The sequence below is a fragment of the Agrilus planipennis genome, unplaced genomic scaffold (assembly GCF_000699045.2).
Source record: "Agrilus planipennis isolate EAB-ADULT unplaced genomic scaffold, Apla_2.0 scaffold75, whole genome shotgun sequence".
Classification (NCBI taxonomy): domain Eukaryota; kingdom Metazoa; phylum Arthropoda; class Insecta; order Coleoptera; family Buprestidae; genus Agrilus; species Agrilus planipennis.
In genome coordinates this window covers 471,784-494,170 of record NW_020439028.1, presented here as the reverse complement: position 1 = coordinate 494,170, position 22,387 = coordinate 471,784, and the positions used below count along the sequence as shown (strand labels likewise).

Genomic DNA, 22,387 nt, shown 5'->3' with positions numbered 1-22,387 from the left:
CTGATACATTAATTTGTACTCCAGATGTAGATGGCATATTCAGGTCTTCATTTTTTGTTGTGATATATTTATTTATATTCATGAACTTTTTTGTCCTCTGAAATTCCTTCTCTTTTTCTGCTTTCCGTTTTCTATATTCTGACCCAGATGGTTTCTTTTTTTGATGAACATGTTCAGACATTTTGTACTAATAAATTTTTGTAATGAATGAAATCTGCAACAAATTAAATCTTTAAGTACAAACATTTATAAAAAGAGATAGACAATGTGTTTTTCTTTGATTGGGGATTCCCTGTAAAATAAACTCCGATCGAACGGATTACGTTCCGTTCAAGTGTTGCCAACATAAAAAAAATCCACTTAATTTAGGGCTTCCGTCCGCTTAATTTTGAGAATGAGGTGGAGGGCGCCTGCGGCGCCCCTTTTGTCCGGCGCCCTGGGCGATCGCCCAACCGCGCCCTACCCTAACACCACTACTGTGTATTTGATATGTGTTAGAAACGCACTTTGTTGTTCCCCAAAATTCACTTGATATTAATTTTCACCGGCCCTTCTTCTCCTCTAATCTTCTTCCACCGATTGATCGTCCTGTTCATTCCTTCCAGTGAATTAATCCGTTCCACATTTCACCAATACCGGTATCGTTCGAGACTTCCGAATGCACTTTCCCCAACCCTTATAGTACAATAGTAAATATATGCACAAACCATTACAGGGTGTAAATTGTAAATATTGTAAGTAGTACATACTCTTAATGGTTGTATTAAGGGATTGGTGTGAATTTGAGGGTAAAACTCGAGGTCTAGCCATCTCCTCGTAGTGAGTTTTGGATTATTTAGATTATAATATATATTGAAAAATTATCTATCCAAAAAAATAATCAATTGCAATTCCTGCAAATATTTAGACGTTTTAGCGATCGGAAAAGATTGTCCGAATCTGATAATTTGTTTTATTTTGCTAGTGTACACCTACGACTACCTTTTCAGTGATATAAAGAATAAAAAATATCTATTTGAAATTTTTCACATCACTAATGATTAGGGAAAAATATTTTTACAAAGTCCCCCTAATAATTATGTGCATAGATTAAGTGCGTTAGTGTAGTTTCGTATCTTTGCAATTGTTGTTAGTTGAGTATTATCGGCAAAATTCGTTTTGACTGCATCTCTGCTTTCCGATATTGATGATTAGTTACAAACAGTATATATTTCATCAATCTATGGTTCCAGAAAAGTAGAGATGATAACAATGCCACCGTAATAATAAGTAAGGGGAGTGTCTCCTATACAGGTTGACTGTGTTTTAAAAGATCGGTCAGATTAAATTCAAATATAATTGGCAAAATTAAATTAATATGGTTATGGAATGAATACAACACGAACTAAATGGATTTTACCTTAGTTATGCCCTTTGTTTTGTTCATAGAAGTGTGGACCTAAGTACGTAGCATTTTATTTTATTCCCTTTTTTTAAATTTTTGTGTAGGTTTAAAAATAATAAACGCGATCAGATCATTCTATGGTCGTTGGCCCGTACAGGCAAAGTTTTTTTAAAGAAATTAGACATGGATCGTGCAGGAGACATAAACACTACTATACGTTTAAGGTTATGTTAGTTGTTGTAATTATCGTTTAACCACTGTAAATTATTGAAGAAATTAATTTTTAAATTATTTCGAAAGTTTTGGTTGTAAGTGAAAACGTGTACACAAGTGAAAACAAAAAGTTTTGATGTATGTGTTAGTCATAATAGAGTTATAAAGATGTCTGGCTCAATTGAAATCCCTCTTCGGGATACCGATGAGGTAAGCACCATTTTGTTTGTAACGATATACTGTTTTTTACATTTGTTTGCAATATATTAGGTAATTGAGCTGTACTTGGATCAACTTCCTGACGGCGAAGAAGTGCTAGTTATCTTGAAACAGGAAAATGCACAACTTAGCATATGGGTTAATCTTGCAGTAAGTGTTTCATCTTGTGCTCAGAATTATAGATTACATTCTACGGGTTATCACTTTTAGTTGGAGTATTATAAACAATCAAAAATCAATGACTTCATTAAAATTTTGGAGGCATCTCGTACAGATGCCAATATCAGCTACAGAGACTTTGAAAAAGATCAGATGCGTGCATTGGACATGTTGGCTGCTTATTATGTACAGGAAGCTAATCGTGAAAAAAATAAAGATCGGAAACGAGAGTTGTTTACAAAGGCAACCCTTTTATACACTACAGCAGACAAAATCATTATGTATGATCAGGTATAAATATTGAAGACTTTCTTGTTTAGAAAAATGTTACTTTATTACCTTCTTATTATTGTCTTCTCTAGAATCATTTATTGGGAAGAGCATATTTTTGCTTATTGGAAGGAGATAAAATGGATCAAGCTGATGCACAGTTTAATTTTGTTTTAAACCAATCACCGAATAATATACCATCTTTGTTGGGTAAAGCATGTATCGCTTATAATAAAAAGGACTTCAGAGGAGCATTAGCTTTTTATAAGAAGGCACTAAGGACTAATCCTAACTGTCCTGCTGAAGTTAGACTTGGTAATTAAATTATTAAATTAATTTGTAAGATCAGACCAGTTCTTGGTCAAAAATTTATTGAAATTACTTTCTGATTTGACTTGTCAGATAGAGGCTCCGCTACTGATACATTAATTTGTACTCCAGATGTAGATGGCATATTCAGGTCTTCATTTTTTGTTGTGATATATTTATTTATATTCATGAACTTTTTTGTCCTCTGAAATTCCTTCTCTTTTTCTGCTTTCCGTTTTCTATATTCTGACCCAGATGGTTTCTTTTTTTGATGAACATGTTCAGACATTTTGTACTAATAAATTTTTGTAATGAATGAAATCTGCAACAANTAGAAATAGTGAATTTACTGTTTAATTTTATCATCTGGAAAACATTTTTAATACATGAGATTTTAAACTCGCTTTTTTAACTTCAATTCTTAAAAGCTCAAAATTTTTCACTTTCTTTTTCATCCACTGTACTTATTTAGATTTTATAAAAATATGGTTAACAATTTTGAATTCTAATAAGATAAGGTCTTTTACACATTTTGCATAACATACATGTATTCATATGTAGGTACATATTTATATTTTAATTTTTATAGATGGAAATGTTAAAATTAATCAAATACCTTTTTATTAGTAGTAATGGATTGTCATAATTAGTGTGTTTTATTAAGGAATGGGTCACTGCTTCATGAAATTAAACAACCAGGACAAAGCTAGACTTGCATTTGAAAGGGCATTGCAGTTAGATCCTCAGTGTGTTGGAGCTTTAGTGGGCTTGGCTATTTTAAAACTGAATCAACAACAACCTGAATCTATTCGAAATGGTGTACAAATGTTGTCTAAGGCTTATACCATCGATTCTTCAAACCCAATGGTTTTAAATCATTTAGCTAATCATTTCTTCTTTAAAAAAGTATGTGTCTATACCACTTAATGCAATAATTTGAAACATTTACACTTATTATTTTTTTCTTTTTAGGATTATAGCAAAGTGCAACATCTGGCTTTACATGCTTTTCACAATACAGAAAATGAAGCGATGAGATCAGAGAGTTGTTATCAACTAGCTCGAGCTTTTCACGTTCAAGGCGATTATGATCAAGCTTTTCAATATTATTATCAGGCGACACAGTTTGCCCCTGCAGCTTTTGTATTGCCCCATTTTGGCCTAGGGCAAATGTACATATATAGAGGAGACTCGGAAAATGTAAGAATTTATTTATTTAATCTAGAAATGGAATATTTATAATTAACATATACATACAGGGTTTTTTACGTAATCCGTTCATTAAAATTTTTCAAGGAAAGTTTCTATAAAATTTTTGATAAAAATCCCTACATTATTATGTTTTTAAATACTGTAAAATGTTTTGCGTTGAGATTTAAAATGTATAAAGGAATAAAGGACAGAACAATTATACCAATAACGATATTTGTAATTTATTTTACACTAATGGACAGTGTCAGAATGTTGTAGAGTGGATTAGTTGCCTTTTCAGCCAAAGGTATTCGAATCTGCCTCCGATGAGCAAAACAAAATTCAGGCGAATAGAAATGTACAAACACATGTATATTAAAAATGCAATGAGAATATAAAAGCACACAACTAAATAAAAGCGATAAACTATAAATGTTCAAAATGTCCTGTTTAAGCACTCTATTATCCTTTGATGCACTGCGTCGGTTGTGGCCCTTCTTACTTGAATTGGGTCTAACTCTGAAAGTTCTTCTTATCCTTGCTTCTAGTTCTAGAAGGGTATCAACTGGGCGATCATACACCAAACTTTTTACATGACCCCATAAATAGAAGTAGAGGGGGTTTAAGTCGGATGACCTAGGGGGGCATTTCCAAGAGACGTTACTCCCAATCCAACGATCTTGGAACATGTTGGTTAGTTCAACAGTTACATCATTAGTATTGTGTGCACCTGCCCTGTCCATTATATGTATACTAGCAAAAACGCAGACATAACTCGTCTTAGTATTCCTACATGCCTCTTCGAATTTAAAGTTCGATCGTAAATTTCAAATATTACTCTATTATGCAGCATTAGAGCAAACACATTAAAATGTTCGATTTACAATCCCCTCCCTCGTAAATTTAGACTCATCCGTCCATATAGTTTTGGATAAGAAAGTTCACTACGTTCATTGATGAGATAATATACGGGGTGTTCCATTAAAAAAAAAACAACTTAAGCGTGTTCTGAGATTTATAAGTTGGACGTCACGTTTTTAACATCTACAACATTTACGATACTAAGGGCACAATGCCGGGTAGAGATAGGTACGAGATAGCTGATCACCCAATATGACGACGTCAGTTTCAAAATTAGCTAAAAAAGTCGTTATTTAGCATGGGAATGCAATTTTCAAAATTTTCAGAAAAATCGAAATATCTCGAAAACTATTAATTTTTATATGAAGTTGTATTGTTAATGTCGATTTCAAAATGTTCGCTGAGTGTAAAAATGTCATAAAAAATATAGCATTCTATTTAAAATAAGCTAGTTGATGTTGACTTCCGGTATAACCGGAAATTGCAAATATTTTAATTAGAAAGAGCGTCAGCTAGTTTAAAAACTCTTAATGAACGGGTTACGTGAAAAATCCTGTATATGTATATGCATATAGAGTATTTCTGCAATAAGTAGCAAGTTTGCAGGAGGTGATAGGGCACTATAATACAATAAAATTTAGTTAATGTTAGGTAGTCAAAACATTTTTGAAAGTACAGGCAAAAGTCAGTTTGGCCCTGGTAAGATCACGCAGGGAAATACGACATTGCAATGCCTCATTCAATCAGATGCTGCTTAGCAGTATCCGTCCTGTGTTTAATTTTGTATTTTTATACTCATGTATTGTTTGTTATTTGTTAGATTGGATTAAATGTGATTGGCTATGTTTATCTTTACAGCCATCCCCGAGTAGTTGCTTGTTCTTTTAACGTTGTAGGCGTGTATGTATGTAGACAGTCGAAGTCATTAGAAGTAGGTCATAGGCTAGCTCAGAATAGTATTATTCTAGACAAACATTTTTCTAGAGGCTGTATTAGACATACAGGTGATGTACCATAATTGGCATGTAGTCCTGATCTAAATCCGTTTCACTTTTTAGTATGGGGTTTTATAAAACAGCGCGTGTATCAATCGGTAGAAATGCTAATGATTTGTATAAGCGTGTTTTTTTAATTTTTGTAGTGTACGTAAGTATGTGTGTGTGTTTACTGGTGTTGCAATTATTTTTTTCTAATGGAAGGATAGGGCTATTGGCGAACTATTCATAAAAAAGGCAACGCACCTTGACAATAGTTTCATGGTTTGGAAATTTAATAAATAGTATGTTACGTACCAAGGGAAGGAAGTGAGCTATTACAGACCATGTGTTAATTGTCATCCGAGGCGAAGGCTCCATAGGGGAATTCTACGTTATTCTAGATTATTCCTGTCCGGGCGATGTTTTTAAAATACTCCAAAATTTACATATTTCTTTTTAGATGAAAACAGTTATTATCTATTATGCTATAATTTAAAATTATGATTTTTGGTAAGCTTCAAAATTATGTTACGTCTGACAACACTGCTTAGGTTATCGCAATAAATTCTGTTAAAACGCATGTTTAATATCGCCCACATGGTCATAAACTTTCGTTTATGTACAGAGGATAGGAAAATCGATCTTTCTGAGGAGATGTAACAAAAATTACTGTTACCTATTCTGAGTTTACATAACGTTCATTTTTTCTTTCTCTTGTGTTCTGAATACCATGTCGAGGTGTACATTAAATAGTACTGTATACTATCAGCGATAAACAAAATAGTTATTTAATTAATTGTTATTGCAATGGGCGTCTAAAGATTATTATGTATAGTATTGTAGTACTAAGCTTTTGATATTTATTATATTAGTCTTTCCGTTTCCGTCACTGTTTACACTTTTCATCGATGTACTTGCTTGGTTATCGCAATTTCTCTATACGCTACCAATTCACGCTCAGGGCCGGCTTCAGATTGCAACTTCGTCTGGTTTTCTTACAAATTTATTTGTTCTTTAATTACGCTACTTTTCTCAGCATTATATTTCCTATTGCTTCTACTTAACACCCTTCAAAGCTTGATTTAATTCAGAAACACCCTATATATGCACCGCAGTAGACAAGATCCGTACACAGTCTGGTAACTACTAACTAACATAAAATTTAAAAAATAAAAAAAATCAAAAAAGTGGTTGGTATTTACGAATTTATAGAATAAAATTATACAATTGTAATTACAACTGAAAATTATATCTTATTCATTAGGCTGCCCAGTGTTTTGAAAAGGTTTTAAAAGCTCAACCAGGAAATTATGAAACAATGAAAATTCTCGGCTCTTTGTACGCAAATTCGTCCTCACAATCTAAGAGGGATATTGCAAAGAATCATTTGAAGAAGGTGACGGAGCAATTTCCAGATGATATTGAAGCCTGGATCGAATTAGCACAAATTTTAGAGCAATCAGATTTGCAGGGCTCCCTGAATGCTTATGGGACAGCAATTAAAATTCTCAAGAAAGACGTACAAGCTGAAATCCCAACAGAAATTTTGAATAATGTTGGGGCTCTTCATTATAGGTAAATTGCAAGTATATATGTACATATATGCATATGTATAAACTTACTGTATTATTTTTTGTTTCTTTGTCTAGGCTAAATAATTTAGAAGAATCGAAAAAGTATTTAGAGGAGGCTTTAGTAAGGACTAAATCTGAGGCAGAACATGACCCGCAGTACTATAATTCCATTGCAGTCACTATCACTTATAATCTTGCGCGATTATTTGAAGCTTTATGTGTTTTTGACAAAGCTGAAAAATTATACAAAGACATTCTCAAAGAACATCCCAATTATGTTGATTGTTACTTAAGGCTTGGCTGCATGGCAAGAGATAAAGGGCAGATTTACGAGGCATCTGATTGGTTTAAGGAAGCACTGAAAATCAATACGGAGCATCCAGATGCTTGGTCATTATTAGGAAATCTTCATTTAGCAAAGAATGAATGGGGACCTGGTCAAAAGAAATATGAAAGGGTTTTAAAGGTAAGGAGAAAGAAGAAATATTTTTAGATAAAGCACATAAGTACTTATCTGACGATTTTAGAATCCTGCAACATCCCAAGATTCGTATGCTCTTATTGCTCTTGGAAACGTATGGTTGCAAACCCTGCACCAACCAACCAAAGATAAGGAGAGAGAAAAACGACACCAGGAACGAGCTCTGTCTATGTATAAGCAAGTGATGAAAATTGATCCTAAAAATATATGGGCTGCGAATGGTATAGGAGCCGTTTTAGCACATAAGGGAGCTGTCAATGAAGCCCGAGATATCTTTGCCCAGGTCAGAGAAGCGACAGCAGATTTCTGTGATGTGTGGTTAAACATAGCACATATCTACGTAGAACAGAAACAGTTTGTTGGAGCTATTCAAATGGTAATTATTGTTCAACTTAGTTTATTTCAATTTCAATTTATTTAATGTTTTCCAGTATGAAAACTGTTTAAAGAAATTCTTTAAGTATCACAACGTAGAAGTTTTGCAATATTTATCTCGAGCTTATTTTAAAGCTGGCAAACTTAAAGAAGCAAAGATGGTATTGTTGAAGGCGAGACGTGTTGCCCCTCAAGACACGGTCATCCTTTTTAATATCGCTCTCGTTTTACAACGATTAGCCACACATATTCTTAAAGACGAAAAGTCCACTCTTACTGTAGTATTACAAGCCGTTCACGAACTGGGACTTTCCTTGAAGTATGCTAAAATAAATTGTGATTTTGATAAGTACAAAATACATTTTAATTTTAGATATTTCACATACCTATCAGAGCATGGTGACCGTATGCGTTATGATGTGACTTTGGCAGGAATGGAAGCTCAGCAGTGTCAAGATCTTCTCTCACAGGCGCAATATCATGTGGCCAGAGCGAGAAGAGTAGATGAAGAAGAACGACACCTTCGTAGGAAACAGGAAGAAGAAAGAAACGCGTTTAAAATGCGACAACTGGAAGAACAGAAAAAAATGGAAGAAGAACGACGCGCAAATAAGGAACAACTTCTACAGAAACGTCAAGAGTACAAAGAAAAGACCAAAAATGCGTTATTATTCAACGAGTTACCTTCCGAAAGAAACCCCAAGAGCAAAGGTAAAGGTCGCAAAGAACAGTACGTCAGCGATTCAAGTACCGATGTGGAGAACGCAGCACCCCGTGAAACGAAGAAAAAACGACATAGAAGTGGCGATCGAAAGGAACGAAGGGAACCCAAACGTAAAGGTGGTGTGGGAGGAAGAAAAAGGAAAGAACGTTTTGCGCGCGATTCCGGGTCTGATTCTGATAGACCAAGAGCCAAGAAAGGCCGCAAGAAAGTTAAAGAACCCAAGAAGAAAAGTCATGATGATGGTCTCAGTTCCAAACAGAGATCTAGAATCGTATCGAAAGCAACTATTTCAACGAGTGAGTCTGATAGTGACGAAGAAAAACTTAAAATTGCAAGTGGTGACGAAAGTGGAAGTGGTAGAGAAGCCGGGCCTAAAGGAAGGAAACGTAGAATATCATCAGAGTCAAGCCGATCACGTTCAAGATCAAGGTAATTTAAGATTAATTATTCTGTTCTTAAAATATTTTTTGTATCGTATGTTAGGCAAGTGGGACGTTACCGAAAAGTAGCTTAGAAAATGAAAATACCGACCTAGTGGCTAATTTTAATGGTTTTTATGTATTTTCGTACGCTGAATACGAATGTATAACGTTTATTTTTGTTTTATGTTACGGCAACATGCTGCATCTTTAAACTTTTATTTTCTTTTGAAATTATGGCTATAATCTTTAACCGGTTTGGAAGAAAATATCTGTTTTATTTACCGAATATTTGAAAAATGAACGTTTCAACTGTATTTCTTTATAAATATTTTCGGATTTACGGATCTCTTATAAACAAAAAAGAAAAAGAATTGAAAAGTTGAAATATCGATACACATCCACTTCCATTCCATACTGTAGCTCAGCTGTCTGAAAGCGCCCCAGTTTTGAATTATTTATTCAGAAATATGAATAGCTACATTACTTACTAATTAATATATTTTATAATTAACTTAAACTTTACATTCGTATTTAGTGATCGAAAATGTATAAAAATTATTAAAATTAACCGCTAGCATAATGAACCTTCTCCTCGTCTATATGGAATATCACTATCGTGTTTGTTCGTACGCAATCGGACTTCGCAATAAATCTAACCTCTTATAACTCGGTCTTCTCCATAACTCGAACAATTCAGTTATCCAATGCTTTTGGTGCATCTGTACTTTAATTAGTGGTGGACCGGGTACCCGGTTTACCGCCAGGTACCTGGTATGTTAAGGTTATTACATTAATATACGTATACAAGAATAATTATATTTTTGCTTATACTCGTATTTAATTTAATGTCTTCTTTTTGTAGGTCTAAAAGTGGCTCAAGATCTAGATCCAGTTCCAAATCGGTATCTAAAAGTAGATCACGATCAAGATCTAGATCAGCATCTAAAAGCAGATCTAGATCAAGATCAAAATCTAAAAGTAGGTCCAGATCGCGATCCAAATCTAAAAGTAAATCTAGATCGCGATCGAGGTCTATAAGTGGATCAAGATCAAGAAGTGGCTCTAAATCTCATTCAAGATCAAAAAGTCGATCTAAATCGCATAGCAGATCGAGATCTAAATCTAAAGATAAATCTAGATCGCGTTCAAGGTCCATAAGTGGATCAAGATCAAGAAGTGGCTCTAGATCCCATTCAAGATCAAAAAGTCGATCTAAATCGCACAGTCCATCGCGATCCAAAAGTCATTCAAAGTCTCGGTCTACCAGCAGATCGAGATCAAAAAGTAGATCAAAGTCCAAGTCCAGATCTAGAAGTGGTTCGAGGTCTAAAAGTGGGTCAAGGTCAGAATCACAGGATTAAATTAATTTCATTAATTAAATATTGTTGTTTGATTTGAATATCTTAAAATTTATGCCTAGTTAGAGGGTACATATTATTATATACAATACATGCTTATAAAACCATTTTTTGTGTTGTAGATGTACAGTTTATGTATACTTGAAATGGCATAAATTGCTCAATCAAGGTACTGAATTAAAATCATTATTTTAGTTGCAATATATTGTAATTAATCTATAGTTTTTATTGCCAACGCTTAAGTATTTATTTATTTATTACAAATAGGATAGTGACCTAAATATAAAGTATGATGCTTGTGGAGGAATCGGGATGCGTCAATTTTAAAAAATCTTCATTAGATCGGTAGTTATAAATGCACATTTCGTGCATTAACGTAATTTATTTCTGGTTATTTTGAAATTTACGTTACGTATAAAATAAGTACAACTCGGGCGCCACTTTGCCAAAACAAAAAACCAAATGATAAACATAAAAACAAGAATGGGCCTAGCCGGATAAGATAGTGAAAATTGCCCCCAATGGAATCAAAATAAAAAAAAATACAGCCACATCCAGTATGAAAAATGGTGATTCTGTGTAAATTTTTGGCCCAAAAGATGCAAACGTTATCTCAAAAAAAGTTTAGTTTTTTGGATATATCTTAGTCAATTTTGGGGTTGTTCATTAATTATGTGAGGCGTTTAGGGGTGGGGGGACGAATTAAAAGTTTTCGAAACCCTACTAAAGGGTATCGAAGAACTAGAAGCGTTAGAAAACTTGAAAAATTAATAAAGAGAACGTTGTTTCGAAAAAATAAAAAACGAAATTCTGTGCCAGACTAGACTCCTGATTTTTTTTAGATTATTTATATTGCTTGAAACGCGGTTGAAAAAATTAAAAACTTNAGGGTATCGAAGAACTAGAAGCGTTAGAAAACTTGAAAAATTAATAAAGAGAACGTTGTTTCGAAAAAATAAAAAACGAAATTCTGTGCCAGACTAGACTCCTGATTTTTTTTAGATTATTTATATTGCTTGAAACGCGGTTGAAAAAATTAAAAACTTCGTTTTCGAGTTAAAAGTATATTTTTTTTTTTCTCTGCCTATTCTCATGTATCACACTTCACACACCTTGACAGCTTATTGTCGCCCATGAAGTATCTATCTTTCGCGTATTATAATTCCAGTGGCGTTACAGAACGAGTTGTAAATACAGTAAAAGGTACTTATTCACGGTTTCCTTATTCGCGTTTTCATTTTTCGCGGATGAAAAAATTGCAACCCAGTTCCTGTATTCGCGGCTAAAATTTCATTATTCGCGGATGCAATCGGTAAACAGAAAAGGTTTCGGTGTCATTTATTAAGGGAATTGACTGCAATAGACCGCTCGTGCCTAGTGTGAATTTTCCCGAAAACATGGGTTTCTATTCTAAACATCGTGATTTAACGCTGCGAGATAAATATCTGATTTTTTGTATGGTAACAGACAATGGTTCACACAAACTCGGTACGTTTTTGGTTTTCAATAATATGGTCATTAAAAAAACTTTTACAAGTGCTTAAAGTTGATGCTTCGTGTNATGCTAATGTGAAAACAGGCACCCCTTTGTTTCTGCTATCTAAATACAAAATTATAATCACTTCTTTCTTTTTTATGCATTTACATAGTTTTTTTAACAAGTACGTAGAAGCAAAAACAGAATTTTAGGTTTATATGCCATTTAGTTCTAGAACTTTCATGGTGAGACAGTCCGTGATTAGTGAAAGTTGTAAAATTCAATTCACAAAGGGGCCATTTGACAGTGACCTAAAATTTTACGTTCAGATGGGTTTCGAGTCCTAAAACATTTATGACTGTTTTCATAAAATACTTTTACGATTCATGCCCTGTTTTGCCATTAGACATACGTATGAAGTGACTAAATGGCTAGGAAATCAATAATAAAATTAAATGTACGTAATAGTACTTAATCATCTCATGAATGAGCTAATTGGTTTCGCGATGTTAGCGTCAGGTTTATTCCTGGCAACACCATGATCCATATTTGAATGTCTTTTAGACTCAGAAGTAACCGACTTATATTAGACCATCCTGGAGATTGAGATAAGGTTAACTATCTACAAATTTGGTCTTAAATGGTCTTACATAAAATAACGTCTTAAGTAAAATTTGTGATTATTGTCAGATAGTTCTCTGTAACTTGTATAACTCATAAGTGTATGAATCGCGAAATATTGTAATATCTATAGATAATCCCCATCCCTTATAATCCGAATAGGTACTCCTATAACCCCAACACCAAATCAAAATCTGAACGTCTGTTTTCGATAATTCAAAATTAGTACCTACAGTACAAGTTCCTTATTCACGGTTTTTCCTTATTCGCGTTTTCATTATCCAGTTCCTTGTATTCGCTTCTACAAATTTCACTATTCGCGGATGAAATCGGCAAATAGAAAAGGATTCGGTGTCATTTATTAAGGGGATTGACCGCAATAGACCGCTCGTACCTAGTATGAATTTTTCCGAAAACATGGGTTCCTATTCTCAACATTGTGATTTAACGCTGCGAGATAAATACGTGATTTTTTGTATGGTAACAGACAAAGGTTCACATTAACTCGGTACGTTTTTGGTTTTCAATAATACGGTCAGTAAAAACTTTTACAAGTGCTTAAAGTTGATGCTTCTTGTAGGATACGTATTTTCAATAAAAAATGAAAACATAACAAATGGCCTTCAACAGGCTTTAGAACAAAGCTTTATCTATTTTACTACAAAATTTCAAACCTCTGTTCCAAACATTAAACTCATGATATCTAAAACCGATAAGCATGTTTTTACTCTACGGCGCGTGTACTACTGAATCCCCTTAATGTATCGGCATCTTTTGAGTATGTACTGTTGGTACGTGCCGAGGCGGCAAATCAAAATTCAAAACAAGAAAAATGACTAAATTTTTTAAACTCTTGCCTAAAGCTGATTATAACGATTAATTTTAATTGCGAATTTCTCAATAAATTGATTTTATTCTGATACATATTGGTTTTATTTTGGAACCTTAGAACGTATCCCCTATGATTCCATACTAATTATCATTCCATATCCACGGGTTCTGTATTCGCGGCATATTTATGGAACGTACCTATACCCCGCGAATAAAGAGCTTTTACTGTACCTACTCCTAAGCGATTGATTACATAAGTTTCCGCCTCCTGTTATCGATCGTGGAAATAACCTGCAATTTGCCTGTAAATGCTTCTGAACCAATATACCTATCATCTAATCGGAGCTTACTAACGTCGGTGTGCAGTTCAATACGTACCTAATTCACTCCGATACATACCTAATATTGGTCGCTCTATCAATGACTCCTTTGGCTTTTCAAATGCCGATTGCTCATTTTCGCCCCAACGCCATTCTTGTTGCAAAGTTTGTAATAAACTTGCGAAAATAGCTAGCCAATCTAACAAATTGTTGTACCGTGTGTGTCAGTTGACACTGCTGTACATAAGTTGTAACAAAGTTTAGCTTTCAACTTTCTCGATCCTGTCCTACTTCCACGTCCATTCATTTTGTGTCCTAAATAATCAATAGAAGTGTTAAGAAAGGAAAAACAATTTCGCTATATTTAACTTAAAACCCATCCCTCCTATCAAATCTGAAAGTGTTAAATCGCTTTCAATTGTCTCATAAGAATTAGCAAATCATCCACGTCCGCTAACACCTATTTGTGACGGTTTTTGTACTCGCGCTTCTTTTAAACGATGCCTTTTCATAATTTGCCACCATCTTAACACCTCGCTCTCCTTTCGCTGGATGCACTAAAGTCAAATCGGTATTAGGTATATCATACAAGGTAGGTAACCAATTCATTATGTCCATAATAACGTTGTCCCTATCCATTGATAATGAAGAGCTTTTGGACTTTTCTGCTGTGGTCGAATTCTAATTGCAGACGTTTTGCCATGTTTAATATATGGCATCTTCAGTGCTTCACATTGTATGATGTCACGGTTGGCTGGTACTGCATTATCGTCATGTTTCGTTCCGGTATGTTGCACCCTCGTTTGTTTGTTTCTTAGCAGTAGTTTCCAGGCTCTGTTTATCTTTAAACCATATTTCTTGTTAAGATTATCTGTATATTGTACAATTTTTAAGGCTTCTCTCCTAGCTAAATTGTAATAGCCTGGAATGTTTTGCTAAAGCGGATTTGTCTGGTTGGTGTAACCGCAAACGTCTTTCGAGTTCCTTTTTCCTTGTTGCGATCGTACGTTTCGTTATGCCTACGTATACCTTGGAATAATCTCCGCAAGGAATCAAGTAGACTTTTGGTGTATGTAGTGGGTTTAGTTGGTTTTGGATTTTCGTAGTAACTGGCGTATCTTCGTCGTAAGTGTAAAAATCGTCCTAATTCCATTTTTACGTAGTAACTTAGAAATCCGATCCGTTACATTGTGGATATATGGCAAAGTTGTTGTGATTATGGTTGACTCCTCCTTGTTGTTCACCGTTCTTGGTTGCCGGCATGGTTTTATTGCTCGTTCGATGTCCTTTTGAGTGTAACCGTTAGCTAACACTACGGTTCGTAGATGTTCAAGTTCTTGGCGGTATTTATTATCAGCTAACGTAAAAGCTCGATGTATTAACGTTTTGATTGCGGCGCGCTTCTGTGCGGGATGGTGGTTGGAAGTATTCTGTAGGTATTAGTCCGTGTGCGTCTTTTTTCTGTAGATACCCCTACTTAAAGTTCCAGACGGTGTTCTTTTATTCAGAATAACCAAGACAGGTAGAGTGTAATCTTTCTCCTCTACCATTGTGAAGTTGATGTTGTTGTTTTGCCCGTTGAGATGTTCTAAGAATTGTTGTAGATGTTCCTTTACGTGCTGCTAAATGATAAATGTGTCATCCACGTATCTAAGGCATAACTTGGGTTTCTTGGTTTCGAAATTTTTCATAAAGAAATTCTCTAGGACTGGACTGAGTGGATTCCCCATTACTACACCATATTTCTGCTCGTAGAATTGTCCGTTCCAAAGAAAGTAACTTAAGTTAAGCAATGCCTAAATAAAGCAACTACTTCTGGTGTGAAGTGGCTCTCCAACAGATGAAGTGTGTCCTAGACCGGAATGTTGGTAAAAAGTGATTCTACATCGAAGCTTACGGGCACCTCGTGGGGTTCAGTATTTATAGTACTTACTTATTACGTTGACGAAGTGTGCTGAGTTCCGTACGTAATGTTCTGTGTTACCTACCAGAGGTTTTATCAGACTTTCCAGATACTGTGCTAGTTTATATGTCGGGCTTCCGATAAAATTGACGATTGGACAAAGAGGTGTGTCGTCTTATAGATCTTAGGAATACCATAGAGACGTGGAGGTTTACTGTCTGAAGGTGTAAGTTGCTTGACGAGATTGTCCTCCCAGTCGTTCTTCTTAAGTAGATTGGTAGTTCAATTATAAAAGAATGTGTTATGTTGCTCATTCGTAATGGGTGTGTAGAAAGCCACTGCTAGAGATACGAAAAAACGTAATTCGAAATGCTGGAATTGAGAGAAGAAGAGTTGGCCACCTAAGTCGAGATTGTTCGACATCCGACACATTTCTTGTAATTGTAACAGAACTGGTGAAACAGTCAAGTAACCATCTCTACAAGCACCAAGTCAAGCAAACAGAAGAAATTTTTAAGTATTTTTAATACGTCTTCGCCCTTTCAGATCAAGATTTTTGTAGGACCAACTTAACATACCACGGCATTAACACTGAAACAGCAACGCCTATCAAACAACCAGCTTGGGCGAAGCAAGAGGAAGTCAATAACCTTATAAAGGGCATGCATAAACAAGGAGCGATAGAACCATCTCTTGTTGTCCTGGGCTTCCTCTATAGTGATGGTACGCAAGAAAGATTGTTCCACTAGACTTTGTGTGGATTAATGGTAACTGAAAGATATAACACAGAAGAGTAGCTACCAATTACCTCCGATCAATGATATACTAAACAGTCTAGCTGGAGCTAAATGGTTCTCCACTCTAAATTTGAAAAGTGGATACTAGCAAGTGAATGTGCATCCGCAGGATAAGGAGAAGACTGCCTTTATAACTAGAAATGGTCTATGGCAGCGATTCCCAATTTTTATTTTCTACGGAATTCTTTCTAACTCACCCTTTTTTGGCGGAACCCCATCTCGATAAAAAGGAAACTGATAAACATTTTATATCTAACAATAAAATCACTGACACTTTATTGTGTACATTAAAACTTTATTGTACGTATGTATTTAAAATGCACATTTTTACTAATTATAGCATTAAAATTAGGTTCAATGTACGTCAATTGAATTCGAATATCTGGAACGGCATCCACTCAAATTCTGAATTTGTTTTTATGATAGACGTAAACTTCGATTCCTTATTGCATCTAGTTAATAAACTTCAAAGTTTGCCACTTATTTCAGAAACACCCTGTATGCTCCAATTTCATTAAATGCCTTTTTGTAATAAAACTGCAGTTTCTTATTATTAAGTTATCCTCATATCTTATTGTAAATTTATAATGTGAAGCACTGTATGAACAAATCACTAACATCAGCGGAACTATTTGTTACGTTTTCATTATGAGTGGCAGAATTGTGCAATTTAGGTATGCGTTAGGTTAACGTTTAATTAGACGTTACATGCCATCAGTAAAATCTTTAGTCTTTCGGCAGGTCTTAAAATGTCCAGTGACCACAAATTTCATTAATACAATTTTTATTTGTAAACAAGAAACTAGTTTTGAAATTAGCTTAAATGGTATCGATGTATAAGCCAATTTAAAATTTAGATTCGTTTTTTCAAAACTGATAGTGGAATGACAATTTAACGTATCTTCTAATTATGAATAAGCCTTTAGATTTACGGAGTGACACTAAATATTTCAACTTTTTATGGCGCTTTACCATAAAGAAAACCTAAATTTCGAGTTTCATTTGTCGTATTTTATTGGGACACATTACAAAGTATGAATAAACAGTATAAAAATATTATATATATTATTAGCTTAAGTATTAACTACATCTACCAATGACCCGCCATTTTGCTTGAGACCCCAGATAGCAGGGACCGGTGCGTTTACCCACATGTTGGGAATGGGATCGGTTGCGGATACCCTTAGTTTTAGGGGTGAATGGCGTTTGGTCTACACGTAGGCTACCTTAATTAGTTTCAGCACTTTGCCTCCGGTCCGACACCTCAGGCGACTGCTCAATAACGGGATAGATGGGTCTATCCCGGTTCGCTAGTCTCGGATACTAGTCCGGAGAACCAAGCACATCTCCGTTCACCTCTAATGCGGCAACCTACCCGTTTACCAATATCTTACTAAAATAAATATAGGAAAGTTATACAATAAACGAACAATACTACGGTTGATAACCAACAAACTTACAGTTTTTTTGATAATAATTCTTTGGCTTAAAAAAATGCTTATTAATTACTGTAAAATAATTTAACAATACTTATGCGATATGCTATCACAATAACAACCCTCTTCATTGAAGTACATTTCTTCACCACAACTATAAATAAACGCTTGGCCATCTTCGCAATTATAGAATTTTTTGCAATCTGTTGGATGCCGATGACATGTTGAAAACTCACTGTTCAGACATTTAATCTCATCCGAAAATCCAATAGTGGTTGTTTCTATAAGGGAACTTGTAGCATACTCCTCCAGTGTCCTCTGAGTAGTAGTCGGTGAAGTAGCTTCAGCTGTAATTTAAAAATTAATCGAAATTTCATTATACTTAATTGAGTAGCGAGAACAATTAAAATTTCAATACTTGAAAATCCATTATACTTGGAGTACACGATCGATCGTAAGATTCGTCTTATACAAGACTGCTTGTCAAACTAGCTATTTTTGCGTTATTTAAATGTAATGAATGAATAAAAAAAAGGCCACTCTTATACGACGAGTTGGACAGCGCCTACAAAGTGTAACGAAAGTGACAACCCAGAGGTCTAAAAATTTGGCAAAAAGGCCTTTTTTATTATTACCTACAGCATGGTTACAATCGATTTCCGAAAGGGCTAAGGGCACTTCTTTTTTACCATCTTACTCGGCTAGGCCCTTTAAATAAATTTAAACGATCAATAAAGTTGCTTGTAAAAAAATTGGATTGCGAACCCGAATCCAAGTATCTAATACTCAACATTCTCCAAGGTGATTATTCGCAACCTAAACTAAAATACTAGCTATAGAAAGTAATATTTTACTATAACGTATTATATTTACTACCTATATGAATTAAAACGGACGTTTCTTGAGAAGTGCTTGACAATGGTTTGTCTTGTTTTGTTTTTTGTAAATTATAATTTTTTGCGCGTCCAAAATGCAACAAAATTGTATTTTGACCCATTTTACATTTTTTTGAAGGAAGAATTGGATTTATATTCTCTAATAAAATTACCCTGTTGTACAAAATTCAAACATAACTTTAATTCCTTTATTTTCTTGTTAAAGTGAAACTTCTATATAGACGATTTTTTCTGTCACGAAAAGCGTTACGGTCGCATGGAGGGGGCAAATTGCGAGACGCGGCAGCGGCAAAGGGAGGGCAGCGGCTGTATTAGATGGATATAATGCGCAGCCGTCCGGAGAGCGGGGAGTCCGCTAGAGTTCCGGCGGCGTGTGCTGTGCTCAGCTGTCGTTTTTTACCTCTGCTCCGCACGTGGCTGGGCATCATTGCCTCTATTTGCGGTCTGTGTAAAAACCAAATCATAATATTCAGTAAACTTGTATAAACGAAAAATGTGCTGGGACACATAGTAGAAGTGAAACTTCAGCGGGCAAGTGGAAAAATTAATGGCAACGGACAAGTGGAACACTTGAAGTTTTACGGACAGGTTTTCAAACTGGACAAGTACATTAACAATCTGTCCGTACAAATTAACTAGATCTAATAGGGAATCGCACGGTGAGTAAAGAAGCACGATTATGAGACAAAAAAGATTGTAAGAAAAAAAGAACAAATTGCAATCTCAAGCCAGAGTTGCGATAATAACTAAGCAGCAATAGCGATGGGATTGCAAACTACTACGCTACTACACATAATAATATTTTTAGGCACCCATTATGATAAAAATTAGTTAAATAACAGCTTTGTTCATCGCTGATAATTTGCAGCAATATTTAAAGTACACCTCAACAGGGTATTAAGAGTACTAAAGATAAATAAAGTTAACGTTACATGAACATCAATATCTATGTTAATTAATACCCTATGGACAGCTAATTGTAATTTTATTAATTGCAAGGCAAATTTCTACACTACCTTTGAGGTTTTTATTGACTTATGACAATTCCACCACACAGAAATATTTCTACTAAACAAAATGCAAATTCTGCATAGGCTCGAACCTAAAAATACTGAGGAGTTGTGTATACAGCTACTTATCGAGCTCTTGTGTTCCTCAGTCTGCATCCTTTTAAGAGCCCCTAATTCAAATGCCCTGGATGAGTTGCTCAGGAGAGCTACAGAGATCGAACGGGACTTCATTCAGACTCCGGCCTCTTCGTCAGCTCGCCCACGGGATAAACCGAATAAACAAGACACTGCCGGCAGTAACTCCACCAAGATGTCATTATTGTCCAGAAAGGCATTTCCACCGGGATTGTCCGATTTCCAGGAGAAGTGGTCCGCTCCAAATGTTCCTTCGCAGTCGGGAAACTTGAGACAAACCGAGGGAAACACGTCTCCCCAACTGCCTCATTAAAGGTCGGGGATGCACCTAACCAAAGCCACTAAGTTACCATATCTCCCTGGTGGATATCTATCGGGTTGTTCGGAAAGTCATTTCATTTTTTCCCGACAGAGGATTTAATTGTATTCTTTTGCACCCAACTTCACATTTAAGCCGTATAATTTTTATATGCTTTGAGAGCTCATATATTATATTATTGTATTGTATTATTATATATATTGACCCAGTTTGTTGTCTACGAACTGTATACTATACGGTGTGTGTTTCCACAACGAAACATCCGTCCCAGACACAAGAAGGGAATTAAAAAAATTTTTGGGGTTACGCAATTGGCTACGAGAATACTTGCCCCGTTCAACAGATGTCTCGGCTCCCCTCATCGACCTCCTCAGTCCCAAAAGAAAATGAAAATGGAATAATGAATGTCAGCAGTCTTCCCAAAATATCCAGAAACCGATGCATCGGCCGGAATTAGTGAAGACGTTCGTTCTGTAAATAGACGCCAGAAAACATGGACCCGCCACCGTTTTATACTAGGAAGGCCCTGATGGAGGAAGACGAGTCATCTCCTACGTTAATACCCGGTTCAATTCTATAAAACAAGCGTATAGTAGCAACGAGCAAGGATGCGTCACCTTAGTTTGGGCAAAAAAAAATACCAGCCATATTTGAAAGACAAGCGATTTATTTTAAGGACTGACAACCGAACTTTTACATGGCTGGAAGCTCGTGCCAATTAAACTCGGTAGGCACTCCTTTTGCAAGAGTTTTCTTCTTTCATGCTGGAATATTTCCCTGGAGCCAGCAATCACCTATCTCGCCTGCCTAATGGAGAATCTATCGATGTTCTAGTTTTATTTGGGCAAGATTGTTTTTTTTTTTGCAAAATTAGTCTTTTATCCGATCCGATGGGACTTGAATCTTGACGAAACTCTTGTACAAACTAGAGTGGGTGGATCGGCTTGCGAGTTTCGATTATTTTGGAAGCCGGGCTATAGATTCAACCATAATGGGAGGTTTCTTAAAGAGAAACCAGACTAAGACAAGTCCCTGAAAGAGGGCAGCAGCTCTTGCAGTACTCAGGGTGGCAGAGATCACGAGGATCGGTATGGCGCTCTGATGCACAATACTGGGATGTGGAAGGCAACGGGAAACCACCACATTATGATCTCAAGTACAACGTACGCAAAAATTAAATGATGGCGTCCTCTGGGGTAAAGCACTCCGGACGTAAACTAGTCCCCTATTCGGATGTCCGGGCGGGGACTACCTCGGGTGATATCATAAAGTGTAATAGGGGTAGGTGCAATGTTTCACGAGTCGGAGCGTGGAATGTTAGAACAATGAGGCAAGTAGGGAAATTAGAAAATTTAAAAGTAGAGATGGATAGATTAGAATTAGATATACCTAGTAGGTATAAGTGAGGTCAGTTGACCCGAAGCAGGAGTGGAGACTTACAGGATCGTGGAAAGTAATTCGGGGGTAGGAATTATAATGCGTGCGAAAGTAGGGTAGAGTGTAGAAAGTTATTTACAAAAAAGCGATAGGATAGTTATGGTTAAACTCGAAGCCGCTAAAAACGGTATTAGTGCAGGTCTACATGCTTACATCATCTTAAAAGTGATGAAGACGTAAAAGCGGTTTATGCAGATATAGAAGACGTGTTAAGTTTAGTGAAAGGGTAGGAAAACCTTATAGTTGTAGGAGACTTCAACGCAGTAATAGGTGAGGGTAATAGCAGGTTCTTTTGGATTAGGCAATACAAATGATAGGGGAGATAGACTGATAGAATTTTGTGATAAACATAACTTAACCGTCGCGAATACTTTATTCAACCATCACGTTAGGAGGCGCTATGACAGGGACATAGAGACAGAATGTAACTACATTAAAACATACCTAAAGTCAACAGCTACAAATACGAGGGTGGATTGATAAGTTTCCGGCCTGACCAAGAAAAACAAGGTTTTTAAAAATTTTTTTTTTTTATTTCTCAACATAATCTCCTCCAAGGCTGATACATTTCTCATAGCGGTGTTCCAGTCTATTAATGCCATCTCTATAGACTGATTCGTCAAGCTCCTCAAAATAACCATTTACAGCTTCGATTACTTCTTCATTGTCCGCAAATCTCTTACCGCCA

At 35.6% G+C, this 22,387-nt stretch overlaps 2 protein-coding genes across 2 annotated transcripts in view; one reads left to right on the top strand and one right to left on the bottom strand.

Moving 5' to 3' along the window:
• Nucleotides 1-1,260: 1,260 nt before the first annotated feature.
• On the top strand, nt 1,261-10,738 carry LOC108736025 (RNA polymerase-associated protein CTR9 homolog). Its single transcript, XM_018468291.2, has 12 exons — nt 1,261-1,807; nt 1,868-1,966; nt 2,027-2,266; nt 2,338-2,560; nt 3,219-3,460; nt 3,527-3,754; nt 6,848-7,158; nt 7,233-7,623; nt 7,685-8,014; nt 8,070-8,332; nt 8,387-9,166; nt 10,022-10,738. The coding sequence occupies exons 1-12, from the start codon at nt 1,766-1,768 to the stop codon at nt 10,518-10,520; spliced, it is 3,648 nt and encodes a 1,215-aa protein (XP_018323793.1). The 5' UTR covers nt 1,261-1,765; the 3' UTR covers nt 10,521-10,738.
• A 6,717-nt stretch (nt 10,739-17,455) lies between these two features.
• LOC108740375 (chondroitin proteoglycan 2-like) overlaps nt 17,456-22,387 on the bottom strand; it is a 27,065-nt gene continuing 22,133 nt past the window's right edge. Inside the window, exon 4 of the mRNA XM_025976437.1 lies at nt 17,456-18,249. Coding sequence (XP_025832222.1) covers nt 17,987-18,249 — 263 coding nt within the window. The 3' untranslated portion in view covers nt 17,456-17,986. The remainder of the gene's footprint in view (nt 18,250-22,387) is intronic.

Excerpts from the sequence above, each read along its gene's own strand:
- LOC108736025 (XM_018468291.2), top strand. The coding sequence starts at position 1,766 with ATGTCTGGCTCAATTGAAATCCCTCTTCGGGATACCGATGAG. Across the intron at positions 7,159-7,232 it reads GTTGGGGCTCTTCATTATAG|GCTAAATAATTTAGAAGAAT; the intron begins GTAAATTGCAAG and ends TTCTTTGTCTAG. Across the intron at positions 7,624-7,684 it reads AATATGAAAGGGTTTTAAAG|AATCCTGCAACATCCCAAGA; the intron begins GTAAGGAGAAAG and ends TGACGATTTTAG.